The 14,229-nt window shown below is 39.3% G+C and overlaps 3 protein-coding genes across 4 annotated transcripts; 2 read left to right on the forward strand and 1 right to left on the reverse strand.

Annotated features, from left to right (window-relative positions):
* The first annotated feature begins 1,561 nt into the window (after nucleotides 1–1,561).
* LOC116202727 (agamous-like MADS-box protein AGL80) lies at nucleotides 1,562–2,459 on the forward strand. Its single transcript, XM_031534336.1, has one exon. It carries the CDS (start codon nucleotides 1,679–1,681, stop codon nucleotides 2,249–2,251), a length of 573 nt encoding a protein of 190 aa, XP_031390196.1. The 5' UTR covers nucleotides 1,562–1,678; the 3' UTR covers nucleotides 2,252–2,459.
* A 1,458-nt stretch (nucleotides 2,460–3,917) lies between these two features.
* Nucleotides 3,918–5,719, reverse strand: LOC116203388. Its single transcript, XM_031535084.1, has 3 exons — nucleotides 5,339–5,719; nucleotides 4,711–5,043; nucleotides 3,918–4,389 (listed from the first exon to the last, which is right to left on the reverse strand). Exons 2-3 carry the CDS (start codon nucleotides 4,957–4,959, stop codon nucleotides 4,063–4,065), a joined length of 576 nt encoding a protein of 191 aa, XP_031390944.1. The 5' UTR covers nucleotides 4,960–5,043; nucleotides 5,339–5,719; the 3' UTR covers nucleotides 3,918–4,062.
* A 4,571-nt stretch (nucleotides 5,720–10,290) lies between these two features.
* LOC116204933 lies at nucleotides 10,291–13,888 on the forward strand. 2 transcript variants are annotated; one of them, XM_031537311.1, is made up of 2 exons: nucleotides 10,291–10,627; nucleotides 11,772–13,888. In XM_031537311.1, the coding sequence occupies exon 2, from the start codon at nucleotides 11,840–11,842 to the stop codon at nucleotides 13,580–13,582; it is 1,743 nt and encodes a 580-aa protein (XP_031393171.1). In that variant the 5' UTR covers nucleotides 10,291–10,627; nucleotides 11,772–11,839; the 3' UTR covers nucleotides 13,583–13,888. The 2 variants fall into 2 exon arrangements, with proteins under 2 accessions (XP_031393171.1, XP_031393172.1); XM_031537312.1 differs by lacking the exon at nucleotides 10,291–10,627 and adding an exon at nucleotides 10,717–10,953.
* The last annotated feature ends 341 nt before the right edge of the window (nucleotides 13,889–14,229 follow it).

The following is a 14,229-nucleotide window of genomic DNA, read 5'->3' on the forward strand; positions in this document are numbered from 1 at the left end:
CACTATTCAGAGCATTCAACGGGACAACGAGAACCTGTTAGATGGAATGCAGTGAGGTCTCGTGATCTACTAGATGAAAGCACGATCATACACATTTTTTCACAGTATATAAACATGTCGATAACTGAGATGAGGATTGGCATGACAATGATGAAGCATTGGACAACATATAGACGACTCACCCTCATCTTCTAGTCCAGCACCCAAGTTGTCCGATCATGAATGCCGATTGACGAAGACTGAGGGCCTCTCTGGTTGGCCTCTGGTCAGTTCTATTCATCCCTTTCAAAGTTCATAATCACCGGTCTCGATTGAAGGTATTGGAAGTTATTGTTTCATCTGATTACCTCCCGATATCAAATGGATAAAGCTCTCCCTATCCCGACCCATTAATTAACATCGACAACTGGACACAAACTCATCGTGTCTGGTATGGTCCAGGGGTACTTGTTTCAGTCAAGTGAAGCTGCATTACATGTACAGCATGACATATATGACTTCACATTTCATTTAATTCTTTCACGCCGGACATGGATAGATACAGGGAAGCTCTTAACTTCAACCGAAGATTCAGAGCGTTCATCATCTTCCAACATGAAGGAAACTAGGAACCCGCATGCCAGATCGTTAAGGTGGAGTCCGAGTCCCCGATGAAACGACTTCGTTCAAGTTCACAATGAGAAATGAATAATGGGATGCGGGCTTTCTCTAGTCAAGCCCCCGACCCGAAGTAAAGGCAGTCTGAAGCCCATGAGGAAATTCTATTGGCCCAACAGCATTTTTTTTTTCCGATGTGAATCATGGTATTCGGAAGCCAATTAGATCCCGACTAATCCAATGGAGCCAGGCTGGTTCACTAAGAAATAAAGCTTTTACAGTGTTCATTTTTCTACATTTATAAACACTCGAACCTGAGACCTTACTTAAGCGGAATAAGCGTTGAAACGCTACAACCGGGGTTGGTTGGTCCAACAACAATTAAAGTGTAGATTTCTTCCTTATTTTTACCGCCTGACGATATTTGTTTTTAAAAAAAAATTGTAATTTCGGAGCTGTCTCATTTATTTGCCTGCCAATGAAAGAAATTATCACTTCAACAACCTACTTATTTTAATTCATGCCAATAGGGCATTTGTGTACACGTGTAGCAATTAGAGTTCCATAGTCCACATCACATATTTATTTTGTTTCCTATAGGCCATAAAGTCAAATTTCAAAGCAAACACTTCCAAGAAATCCATTAACATATCACACATTTAATGCCCTTTTCCTTTCCTTAATTTCCCCGAATAATGCTCTTCGCATCACGAGACTTGTCTAGGATCGATTACGCATTATTAGATTCAAGCCGGTCGATCATAAATAAGTTTGATCCTATTAAACCAACACATATTTTAGAAGAGTCGGCCGTGAATGCATAAACGTTATAATTTAACGGATTTCATGGTGCATATGAAACTTTATTTCAAAATCGATACTATATATAGAATTGGAAAATCTCGACAACCCTTAACCCGCCGTGACCACCAGTCCACACTTGGCTCTCCTCATTATATATATATATATATATATATATATATATATTGACATGTATGAGAGGGTATTTATTTGTATAGTGCCTTCTTCTTAATTGTGCGCAAAAATATCTCTCTAAGGTTTTGTCGAGGAAGGATAGATAATGGGGAGGAAGAAGGTAAGGCTAGAGCTCATCACCAATGAATCCACGAGAAAGACGACCTTCCGGAAGAGGAAGGCGGGGCTGCTGAAGAAGGCGAACGAGCTCACGACCCTCTGTGGGGTTGAGGGCTGCGCGATTGTCTATGGCCCCAATGAGCCCGACCCTCATGTATGGCCTTCCCGGGAGGAGGCCGAGCAGGTCCTCACGAGGTTCAAGAGCCTGCCGGCCAAGAAGCAGGCCAAGCATATGATGAACCACGAGGAGTGCCTCGACAAGAACCTGATGATCCTGGAGGGGAAAGTCGAGGAAGGGGTGAGGCAGAACCGGGACCTCGAGCTGGAGATGCTGTTGGACGAGCTGTTGGAGGAGGACGGGAACGACGAGAGGCTGATTGAGATGATGAGCCTGGAGGACATGAAGGACTTGTGCGGGTTCTTGGACAAGAGACTCGAGGAGATCCCTAAGGACGATGGCAACGACGGGTCCAGTCATGTTGCCTCCTCGGAGAATCTTGGCGATGGCGATGAGGATGAAGACATCGAAGAGGAAGAAGTATCTGTGTCCGATGATTAATGAACTAATTTTCCGTGAGGATCTTTGCTTAGTGAGAGAGAATTCATGGAAGTCAATTGGGGATTGGTGCGACTCATCATCATCATGAGTTCGGTCGATTTAACTTGGTTCTTGTCATTGAATGTTTCTTTTTCTTGGGAATATATGTATATATATATATGGACTTATATACATTCATTCATAGCGAAATTTTCTCATTATTGAGCAATCCGTTCGGATAATATTTATGTTGAGAAAATTGGTTGAGAAAATCGTGAATGATCCTTGAGTACAGTGATACAACGAGAGGAATTTCTCTCGTCATCCTTTATATCGATATATATGGGGAGCGTATATGATTGGAATTATTTAGAGGTGGCTAATTTAAAGTAACCTTTCCTTTTTTTTTTCTTTTCATTGATAGGCCTAGTATTTCCGGCAATTGCAATGGCTTCTTTATTTCTTCATGTTCTAAAAAACTAGATTGTTTAGATCCAATGAGTCAATGTGTATCATAGTATCCAGAAGTTCAATCAACTCCGACTAATCTAGTTTGAGTTAGGTTGGTCTATTAAAGGATAAAATTATGTCAATCATGAATTTCCTCCATCACAAGATTCGAACCTGAAATATTATTTAAAAGAACAAACACCGAACCGTTTAAATAAATTCACATTGGTTCTTTCTCTCGTTTATATCGTGGTAGGGTGCAGCGATTTTCTTAGAAAGAGAAAGAAATTAAATGCTTCTCGTCCCATATGCGAAAAATAAGAAATTTATTGATCATATCTATTTAAAAGAAATCCTTTTTTTGGGCAAATACATGTGGAAAAATAAAAAGATTTAATAAGCCATCTCATGACAAATCTGGTGGGCACCTATGAATTAGATTTGTCCGAATTTGGGTGAAATTAGTAAGAGGGTAAAAGTCCAAGAAGTAATATTTGGCAATGGTGTAAATGCAAGTTCATGCACCTAAATCTCCACATGCAAAAAAACGTATAGTAGAATTGCTGCATGCTTAAAATGGAATAAATAATCTAAGATAAGACGTACCACTATATATTCTTTCTAAAATAAAGAATATCTATGATATATGCTCAATAAATGAGAATATTAAATTTACAGTGCCGGGAAAAAACATTTTTACCAAGATTTGAAGGCCGTAGATGAAAGTGGGTTATGGGTGGAGTTAACATATGATTTTTTTTTTCTTTTCTCCCATCGAGTGAATGAAGTTACCATATTTAATTAACAAAAGTATCTAGAAAATAAGGGGAAATGAGGAATTAAATGATTTAAAAAAATTAAAAAAACCAACGTGAATTGGTTTAAACTGTTCAGCGCTTATTCTGATTAAGCAAGATCTTGGGTGAAAATTTATACCGGGAGAACTTTACTCCTTAATACGCTGATCCAGCTCGATTAGATTAGTCGGGATCCAATTGAGCTTTCGAATAGTAGGGTTCACATCGAAAAAAATTTTAAAAAGAGGTGTAACAAAATAACACACGTTCCCACATGTAATCAAGAGATTCTAAATTCGATACTACCTTTTTATTAGTTATTATGATTTTTATTTTTAAATACTACGCTCGCATGCTTCCTTTGTTAAAAAAAAAAAAGAACTTATGATTGTTAGCAATCAGTCCATTGTACTACTATACAAAGGAGACAAGAAGGATGAGTAGATATATATTTTGCCACCAGAGAACGAATAACTCATTATACATCTAGTTATATATATAATTATGAAACCCATATGAGATGAGATGTAACAAATAAGGGGACTTGACGAGCTGATGTACAAAAGTCTTTGAGATTTTTTTTTTTTAATACGTATCGAACTGCAGATGATATCCTATATAAATGAGGTGCAACGTAAGACTGACCAAGATTGTGACATTCAGGAACCACGAACACGAGTTCAGGGTTTCGATTCTAGCATTCAATCTAGACATTCTCTCCTTGATAATTATCCTTTTGTCTCGCTCTGTCGAGATGGCGGAACCGGCTGTGGTGCCATCATCAACAGATGATGGCGGTTCGGGTGGCTCGGATGTTTTGCTATTGCCTGCCCTACTGCCGGAGGGTTCCAAGGGCGACGACCCTTCTAGTTTCCCATCTTTCTTCTCCATCTCCATCTTCTCTAACAATGCCTGCATTATTCAATTGCTCGGGGTCAATGAGAAGAGAAGACACAATTAAATTCATAGTATTCTTTCCTTCTTTTTTTTGGGTGAAACATGAGGCAATCTCTGCTCGGGCGACATCTTGTTTAAGTCTTAACCACGAGATACTTTCAATGAATTTCAAATTTATGAATTACATTCGAGTAAAGGCCTACCCATTCCCAATGGGATTACAACTTACAAGATTGTAGTTTTTTTTTTTGGTGGGGGGGGGGGGGGGGGGTGGTGGTGTGGGGTGTAAAAACATAGGTTTAGTATACGAGTACCTTAGGTTTAGTATACGAGTACCTTAGTCGCTCGAGGCTCCAAATAGAGCAAATTCACAAGAACCGTCACAAGGCAAGCCAAAAGATCATAGCCTTTGAGCTTCCCGCTCCTTTCCAGGCCGAGGAAATGGCCGACCACCGCCCCACTGATGCAGCAACTCATGGCCCTGCAATAAGCTCCGGACACCACTCTCTCAACCGCAGGGAGCTGCCACTGCGGGATGGCTTTGGCGCATGCAGAATTTGAAATGAACACGACCCACACGCCCATGCCATATGCCGTCACGTACCCTACCAGGCCTGCAATGCCCGCCAGTAATCTCAGACCATCCAGCAGCTGTGTCGCAAACCTGACCTGGTTTGAGAAAACAATGTTAGATGGTCCCGGCCGGAAATTAGATACTATGGAACTAAAACAAAACTCTAAGCCATCGCAAAACTCTAAACTCAAATATATATGGCCGGTCCAGGCAGCTCTCACGTGTATTGATTGATCATGTAATTTGCACTATATCTCTTTGAACGTAGTAAGGTCGAGAAAAGGCAGTTCCTCAAACGTGAATTAACTAATGAAGTAGTACACAATCTCGCATCCGCACCGATTTTACGTTCATAATATTTCGACAACTTAGGCTGGCTGCCACACGTACCTCAGAGGCTGCGTTCCCCGCATTCACTGCCCCTTCAGACAGGTTGCTGATGATATCCCGGCCGAGGGTTTTCCCCGTTTTGAACGCAGGCTGTCTGCTAGGGTTTGCAGGTTCGGCTTGCCCTTTCCAAGGGCCCGAACGGCCTTGTGGGTGCAGGCACGTCCGGAGGAATCGCACATGAGCTCCCTCGGGACGATGGTGGAGAACCCATGATCTTCATGATCACGTTCTTGACTGCTGGAGTTCTCCAAAGAAACCACCGAAACTAGGGCAACCGAGGCAAGGAGAAGGAAGGCGATGAAAGCTAAACTTACGCTATTCATTATAATCTCGGAAAATCAGAGAGTAGTGTAGAGTTCAATGGCGTTCTTGCATGAGATGTTGACTAGTACACGTATATGTATGTATATATAGGCACAAACTATATATGTATTTGTATGTACGGAATAGGGGCTGGCTGGTGGCATAGAATTTCTATGAAGTACTTCTTTACTCATGCTGTTCCCACGTGGATTTCATACCTTTACGTGGCTGGCTTATGGAGAAACCTTAATAAATTGCAAAGGTGTCAACTCTCTTTTCGAAATTGTCCCTTTCGTTCGGTGAATCACATACATACAAAATACATTATATATTTCTAGAAAAGCAACGCTGTGCGATTGCTTACTTCTCGGGCAAGATTAAAAAGTTTCAGCCTCTTCCACGGAAAATATATATATATATATATATATCAGCCTCGATATGTATGACAAATATATTAGAAAATATTCGATAAGTATTACTCATTCACTTTAGATGAGTAAAAATCAATCAAAATACTTGTAAGTAGAAATTTGTGTGCTCATTGTGGAACTAATGTTTCACTTTCAGGCATGATGTTACACATTCAAGTGGATGAATACTCGCCAAATATGTGCACTAAATATATATATATATATATATAGTTAAAATATTTTATGATTCGTTTTTTTTCGCTAGGAGTTTCATTATTTCTATATTCCTTCCCATGTTCCCAGCTAGACTGGTCCATGCATGTCATAGCTTTTAATCAAAAAGAAAAACCGTATTTCCTTTGGGGACATCCAAAAACTAATAGTGTGTTTGGTTTTAGAGTTGAGTTGAGTTGAGTTGAGTTTTTATTTTAATTGGTTTGTAATAATTATAATGTTAAATTATAAGAAAAAGTGTGAAAAAATAATAAATAGTTGAAAAAAAGTAATGATTGTATTGTTGAATTGTGGAAAAAGTAACGAATAGTTTAGAGAATTTATTTTTAAAAATTGAATTGAATGGTTAAAAAAATTGAAGAAAAATGAAAAAGTAATAATTGTGTTGTTAACTTTTATTGTGTAGTGAATATAACTAAAATTAGAGTTAAAATCTTAAAATTGAATTGGGAAATCAAACGGGCCATAAGTTTCCTATGATTTTGTACTAATGAATTACAAGTTTTTTATAATTGATTAATTACTACTATATAAATATATATTTATTATTTATTATTTTATATTCTTAAGATATCTTTTTCGGAATCCTTATTTTCTATGTATTCTTTTGGACGAACAAGGGCATGCGACGCAAATCGAGACTTTCCATCATGTAAATTGACAACCCACAACTAAAGCGGAATATAAAATGAGAGTCAGGCAAAGAAAGGAAAATGTGATTGCGACTTTGGCCAAAATAAGTACAATTCGGGATTGGTATTGGGTTGTGAGTCTTGTGACGTGCCTTTCGAATTAGGAAGCTAGCCACGCATACCGATCTACTAATTAATAAGTAAAAATTAGTACTATATTATTGATATAACCAAATATTCGCAATAATTATTTAGGGTAAAAGAGAGAAGAAAATTCCTTCTTTGTTTTTATTATAATGAAGGTCATGCATCTTTTTATACATGTTAAGAGTTGGGTAGTGCTACCATGGTTGGTAGCAAAAATAACCACCACGGTTGTATTAGTTCTGACTGTCCGATCCCTTCAATTAAGATTTTGACCGTACACGTCTTGTAGATTTTTTTTAGTTAAGATTCATCCCTCAAAGTTTGACTATTGATATTTTCGATCACGCATCTTCTCGTTGACTTTCGATTTCACCCGTAAACGAGCTGGATCCGCTTCAATATTAATTCAAACCACATTGCATCGGTAAATTATGTAATCGCCTTATGCTGGAAGTTTATCTTGTTGCTCAGCCACTTATCTATAGGTGGTCTTCGTCTTCTTCCTCTTCGTTTCTCCTTAGGCGAGAATGTGGGAACATATTGAGGGATTTACGCCTCCCGTCCTTCCCATCTACATATGTGTTTGTGCTAGAGAGAAGCAGGGTAGAATTGATCAAAATTAGGGTTCATATTTGATGAATTTGGGTTCATATTTATTTAAGAAATTTTTCTGAGAAAGAATGAGCAATTGCTATGAGAACCCGTTTTAATTAAGATTAGCTCCATTGCGTGTATTTGATGGGCGAAGAGTGATCAAGAAGGCATTGGCAGCAAATATAGAACTTTTGTGGACATTGAAAATATATATATGTATATATATATATATATGTAGATCAGTAGATGATCAATTCTTGAAAGAATAAATTAATCGAGCATTTTTTGGACAGGTGGGTATATATGCATAGATGGACATAGGATTGGCTCTGCGGTACATATTGTTTCGATGTTACTGCCAATGAAATTACATGACAGTCAATTAGCCGGTGACTGATTGCCGAGGAAGGCAGATAGCAATCAGAGCGGAAGCCACCTCCATTGTTCAGCAAGAAATTTACCGAACTGTGAGGCCGTGAGGAAAGGGAGAGGAAGGGGATGATTCGGGCTCGGAGCTGGAGGCAGAACTGGGAAGGGCTGGCGGTCTCGGGTCGGTGACGATTGTCGATGAGATTGAATTTTTTGCGGGCAATTTTAGGGATTCTTCGAGATTGTATGTTGTCTTCAATTGTTTCTTATTCCATTGGAGACAGGAACAGAAGACAACGTTAATTAGCGATTTATTTTTAGTAATTAAATTATTTTTTATTTAGTTGAACCGGTGTAATTTGGTTTGGTTTAATATTGAAGTGGATCCGGCTTGTTCACAGGCGAGACCGACCATCGGCAAGAAGATATGTGACCAAAAATATCGATAGCCAAACTATGAAGATGAATCTTTAATATAAAAAATTAAGACACTCGTACGACCAGAATTTTACGCAATGAGATCTGACGGCCAAGAGTAAATAAACTATGATGATTGTTTTTACTTGCCAACTGCCGTAAAATCTCCAGTGAAAAGTTAGAACCTCACATAAAAAAAAATTAATTAAAAATCACAAATTTAGAAAGGAATTGAGTTATCTTATTGATTCAAGTTTTGAGTTGGAGATAAATTCATCATCTTGTAGGCTTGTAGATGAATATTTTACATAATATTATAGCTATTTTATTATTGCCCATGCATTCTCATACCACGCTAGGTCCAACTTGAGTGCAACTAAGAGTGCCTTACGTTGTTCAATTCGAGTGTGGAGCTCACTCAAAAGAGTAATCGAGAGTTGTATCCCACTGCATACACTTCCTTTTTAACAGTAAAAGAAAAGGAAAGAGCAACTTTTCAGGTGATGTTGCTTTCACGAAATTAAAAGGAATCTATCAATCAATTAAAGAGAATGTGACGTAGTAGCGCACGCTCTCGCCTGATAATTACGAGATTTCTGATTTGATATTTAATGGAACTACTCGTGCCATTTTATCATATTTCTATTTCTTTTATTAGGTTTATAAACCTCTCTTATAACTAGAAAATGAACGAAAGATTCTCATTGATGAGATATAGGTCAATTTCTCATACACTGCAAATGGACCAGCTAATATGTACAATTTCCAATATTTGTGTGCGTATATAAGTGATGTCATTCTTTTCTCATTAACGAGATGAGATTAATTAATTCATGTACATTATCATACATAAATGTATTATATGGAACTTTCTTTATGAAGGTGAGTGTTTGCCCTTGGCATGCATATTAGCATCTAGAATTTACAACTGTCCTTTTTTATTGCCGATGAAAGATGACGATCACGTAATGGCTTACGGTTGAGAGTGGCACAACAAGATGGGGGGCTTAAATGAGACAAATAAAAACTTCACAGGCACATTCAGAAGGAATACAAAGCTCGGGGCAGTGAAGGAATTTGCAAATACGTATAACGGAGGTTTTGGTGATTCCCACGGGACAATGTCCCTTGGGGGCCCCACCCCTTGCAATGGAGCATACTATTTTTTTTATAATAAAGATAAATATTTAATATTTAATAAATCAACATAAATACTCTCACTATATATTAAATTTATCATCTCTTAATTAGCAGATGTAAGCGTGGGCATCCACGATATCCATTTTGATGAAACATATTATTATTCATTCATAGGAAAAGCAGGGCAGGGGCCCACCTCGTCCTTGAGGTAGGGGCCGTCAGAGTGGACGGGCCCCACCTCAGGCCCCCTGTCTGTCCCTGTCTCTGTCTCTCTCTCTTCTCCCTCACAATTCGGCCATAAATGTTACAAAAAAAAAAAAAAAACAAGTGTCTTTTTCTTTGGCCATCTTTCTTTAATCAAAGTGCTTGCATACGTTAGCAATCTAACAGTCTCTGCATCTCAGCTAAGCCAGAAAATGGTGTAAAAAGTTTAAGGTGTGGTTGCAGATGCTTAATTGCGTTTTAATGAGTAAGCTGAAAATATCTCGTACTCCCCCTCAAATCGATACCTTGGTATGATTAGTATCTTTCAGTTGGACGAATATATTGTGATTTTGTCGGGGAAAAAAGAAAAAAAAAGAAAAAGAAAAAAAGGGGAAATGGGATGGGGGGAATAATAAAAGGACAGAAAAGAAAAGGACTTTTACTGGCAAAGAAATGCTCCATCCTCCCGCAGGAGCAGCTGTAGACAACACACACACACACACTACCCTGTTCCTTGTCACTGTCAAGCAAACAGAGTCCTTCTTTCCTCTTCTTCTTCCTCTGCGGTCTTCTCAATGTGGGGGAGAAAAAATTGGTGGGGTCTGTTTCTTTTTTGTTGGACTTTTTCTGGGTTCATTGGAATGTGGACAGAACAGAGCAGAGAGATAAAGAGATAGAGATAGATAGAGAGAGACAGATAGGGGTGGGGGGACTGTCACGAAAAGCTTTGAACGGGGAAAGAGAGAAAAGAGTAGGGATTGATTGATTGTTTGTTTCCTCCCTGCGAAACTCAGCTGATGTCCTCAGTGTGGTCCTCCTTTCCGGGTTCATGAACACAGGTTCGTTTGTTCTCTTCATAGTATGTCTTGGGAATCTTCAGTTGCTTTGATTTCGTATGGTGAGTGTTTCTTGATTAGTGGAAAAAGGGCTGCTCTTGTTCTTGTTCTTGTGCTTGTTCCTGTTGTTGTGTTGATCTGAAAATGGAGATTTTGGTATGAGTTTTGAGTGATTGTTGCTCTGAGGGAATTGCTGGGAGTGAAGAGGGGAAGATAGTGATGATAGTTATGGTGATCGTAGTATGAGTATCATCGGTTTCTAATACTCTTCACATAACTTAGAAGCTGCCATGACCTGGATCTTGCTCTTCTGTGCTCAAGAGTCAGAGGTACCCGGATTCAGCATCTTCGGCTAGATATTGTGTTTAATTATGGTTATCTAAAAGTTTGCCTTGTTGATACTTCTTTGATCTATCATGGACTGATGAACTGCCATTAGTTTTTGAACAAAAAAAAAAGTGACATTATTGGAGTTACTTCAGTGAAATGTCTGTACCAGGAGAAATACATGAACAGGCCCTTATGAGACGAAGAGGCTTGCTTGGTAAATTGTTGATTGGAGAAAGGAAATAGATTGATGGCAATGCTATAAATAGATGATTTTACTTGTGACAAAGAAAGGTCCTTCCTGTTAGTCATGCATTTGCTTAAATTCGTCTTCCAGTTCCAACTGTGATTATACCATTGCATGTTCAGTCATGGTGTTACATCATTCATTTAATGGTAGTTCTCTTTAGAGAAATATCTTTGGTCTATAATAGCCATCGCCTCCTGAGAAAAACGACATGGGATGTCATATAAAAGAGATTTGGTAGTCCAGAACAAGGAGTTTACTTGTTTGTTTTATCCATATCAAAATCTTATAAGGAGGAAGAATTTCTTCGTTGGTTTATCTCTTGTCACACCAATATGCATCATGAATTATGATCTCTAAATTATTATCAATATTAATAAAAAAAAGTCCAAGTTGCTTCTAGCTTTTGCTCTGTTGTTTGTCTCTGTGATACTCTTGCGTTATAGAGGGTAAAATTCTTACAATGCTCCCTCTGCAAAGAAAAAATGATGCCTGTGCTTTGGTTTTCTTCCAGCCTTAACTGATCTCTATCACATGATTGACCAATCGAGGTTGTTCCTTTTCTTGATGCAGGTCTTACTTATTCATTGGCTTTACTAGTTCAGAAGACCATGAACCTTTGCAATTGAGGGTCATCTGGAATGGAGAAGGTTGAGAAGACATTAGATTTTTCCCAAGAGGGTGACGACATTGTGACCCCAAAGACTTCATCGAACTCCATCGAGACTGTTTCTGACCAGAATGTGGAGATTGAGAAGAGAGAGAACCAATTGAAAGGCGGAGAAGCAAAGGTTTCTCTCTGCAATGATGGACCTTTGAGTAAGCACCCTCAACTAGATGCTCTTTGCATGAAATCCTCGGAAACAAATGGCACAAATGGCCCCAAGGATGGTGAAGGATCTGAATATTCCTCGTTGAAGAATGAGGTTGACTCTAGGATTCCTCGCCTCAAGCGTGAAATAAAAAACAGTACAATAGATGGAAAAATGAACATATTTGGGCAACCTAAGAGCGAGTCTTCCTCCTCCAATTCGACAAATTTTGTTGTTCCTGCTTCTTCTAATGACAGCTACCAGGAATCGGCAGTAGAAGCTAGAACAGTCAATGGCGGTAACACTAATAATACAAACAGTAGCAGCATGAGTTCCACTTGCACTGACTTAGGCTACAGCTCCATCGAAATTAAGGTCCCCAATAAGGAATCAGGGTTTACTACTGAAAGAAAGCCCTCAAGAGAGAAGCTTGCTGATGCTCTCAAATTCATTCCTTCCAAGAAGAGGAGTTTGGAGCTTGCAAAGGAGGAATCCTTTGCAGACACAAACTTGAAGGTGGTTTCACGGGTGAATGAAGGTCATCATGATGTGGAAGAAAAAGAGCAGAGCACTCTTTCTGGAATTGATCTCAATGAAGACACAACTTGGACAAATGAGGTGGAGCAAGGGAACGCTGCTTTTAGTGTAAAGCATGTGAGAAAGCCAATAGCGGTTTTTGCGAGATGTGGAGGACAGTCAACTCCTGAAGTCGGGTTTAAAGGGCTAGGAAAAGGTGGGTGGAAGGGATCGGCTTCAACAACTAGTGCTTTTCGGGCAACTTCCCTTTTTAAGGCTGGCGATCTTTCAGGAGATAAACAGGTTGGAGGGATTGACCTGAATGTTGATGCAGCTGGAGTCGAGAACGAGATACCAAACTGGAATGACACCTATGGAAAAGCAAGTCCGATGCTGAAGAAGTTCAGTATAGACCTCAATGTTGCCAGCGAAAATGACGAGAACTTTCAATCTTCAGGAACGGTGAGAGACTTTGATTTGAATGATGATCTAACAGCTTCAGATTCCTATGTACAAGAAGGAAACCAACTGTCATCCGGAAAGGAGGCAAAAAATGATCAGGAAACCTATTTCATAAGGAATGCTGGGGGGCCTGAGCCTCACTATGTGGGTCCAATGTTCTTGCCTCGCTTGACTTCTGTGCCCTTTGTTCTTCGAGTTCCTGAACAAGCAGAGAACGCCAGTCGAGCTTTTCCATTCCATAGATCGGCTTGTGTTGACCCCCAAAGTCCTGTTTTCTCACTGACTAGTTCTCTAAATGTTCCTCTCCACCCGGCGCACCTTAATGGAATCCCCGCCTTTCATGGAGGCCCTCTAGTCGAAGTTCCCAATGGACCAGGTCCTCACAATGTGATGAAAATAGGACCCCTGTACAATCCTTATAATGGAATGAATCCTCTGGAGAATGCAAGCTTGGAAGGGTCTGGCATGCAGGTGTTCACTACTCCTATGCATCCGATGATTGGACAGCAACTGAATGATTTCCGACGTGGAGGTTTGCCCTCTCTCACACCCATGAAGAGGAGAGAACCAGAAGTGAGGTGGGGTTCTCATTAGACAAAATCATCTGAATTTTAGCTGCCGAGTTGCAGTTCGTGATATCAATTTTCTTGCCAAGTATGGTAAAGGTCTTTTATTCCAACAGCATTTTGATTAGTTAGCATGACTCGATGAATTACAGTTTATGTCCTGTTGCTTATCTTTCTTCCATCTTCGTATGCCGTGAATTTTGAATTTGTCATAGGCCTCTGTAAATGCTCAGTCTGTTTCCAATTATCAGTCATTGTACAAAGATTTAGCCAAGGAGGGGATAAAGACTATCTTTTCTATGAATTTCCGAAGGTAGAGATGCATTGAATGTTCTGCAGAAATCCAGTGCCCAATGGGCCAATTTAAGGGTCAGCTTAGCAGGCAATTTATTATATCTTTCTAATTAGAATATGAAAACAAGATAGACCACCCCAAGACTGCTGTCTGGTCCGTCTCTTCTTAAACATAAGTTCTCCCTCTGGATATTCATGAAGTTATGCCCTTGTTTGGTTTGATTCTTTTCACACACTCCACTACTCTACTCAAGTCGGTCCACCGGTACAGATGGTACCTGCACCTGAAGTCGGACCCCTCATCTTTTCTCCACGAAACCGGCTCATTCTTTTGATCATTCTGCTACATTTTCTTTGAAACCAAAGATAAATCGATTTTAT

The sequence above is a fragment of the Punica granatum genome, chromosome 4 (genome assembly GCF_007655135.1).
Source record: "Punica granatum isolate Tunisia-2019 chromosome 4, ASM765513v2, whole genome shotgun sequence".
In the NCBI taxonomy this organism is placed as follows: Eukaryota; Viridiplantae; Streptophyta; class Magnoliopsida; order Myrtales; family Lythraceae; genus Punica; species Punica granatum.

Excerpts from the sequence above, each read along its gene's own strand:
- LOC116202727 (XM_031534336.1), top strand. The coding sequence starts at position 1,679 with ATGGGGAGGAAGAAGGTAAGGCTAGAGCTCATCACCAATGAATCCACG.
- LOC116203388 (XM_031535084.1), bottom strand. The coding sequence starts at position 4,959 with ATGGGCGTGTGGGTCGTGTTCATTTCAAATTCTGCATGCGCCAAAGCC. Across the intron at positions 4,390-4,710 it reads TGGAGCCTCGAGCGACTAAG|GCATTGTTAGAGAAGATGGA; the intron begins GTACTCGTATAC and ends TGAATAATGCAG.
- LOC116204933 (XM_031537311.1), top strand. The coding sequence starts at position 11,840 with ATGGAGAAGGTTGAGAAGACATTAGATTTTTCCCAAGAGGGTGACGAC.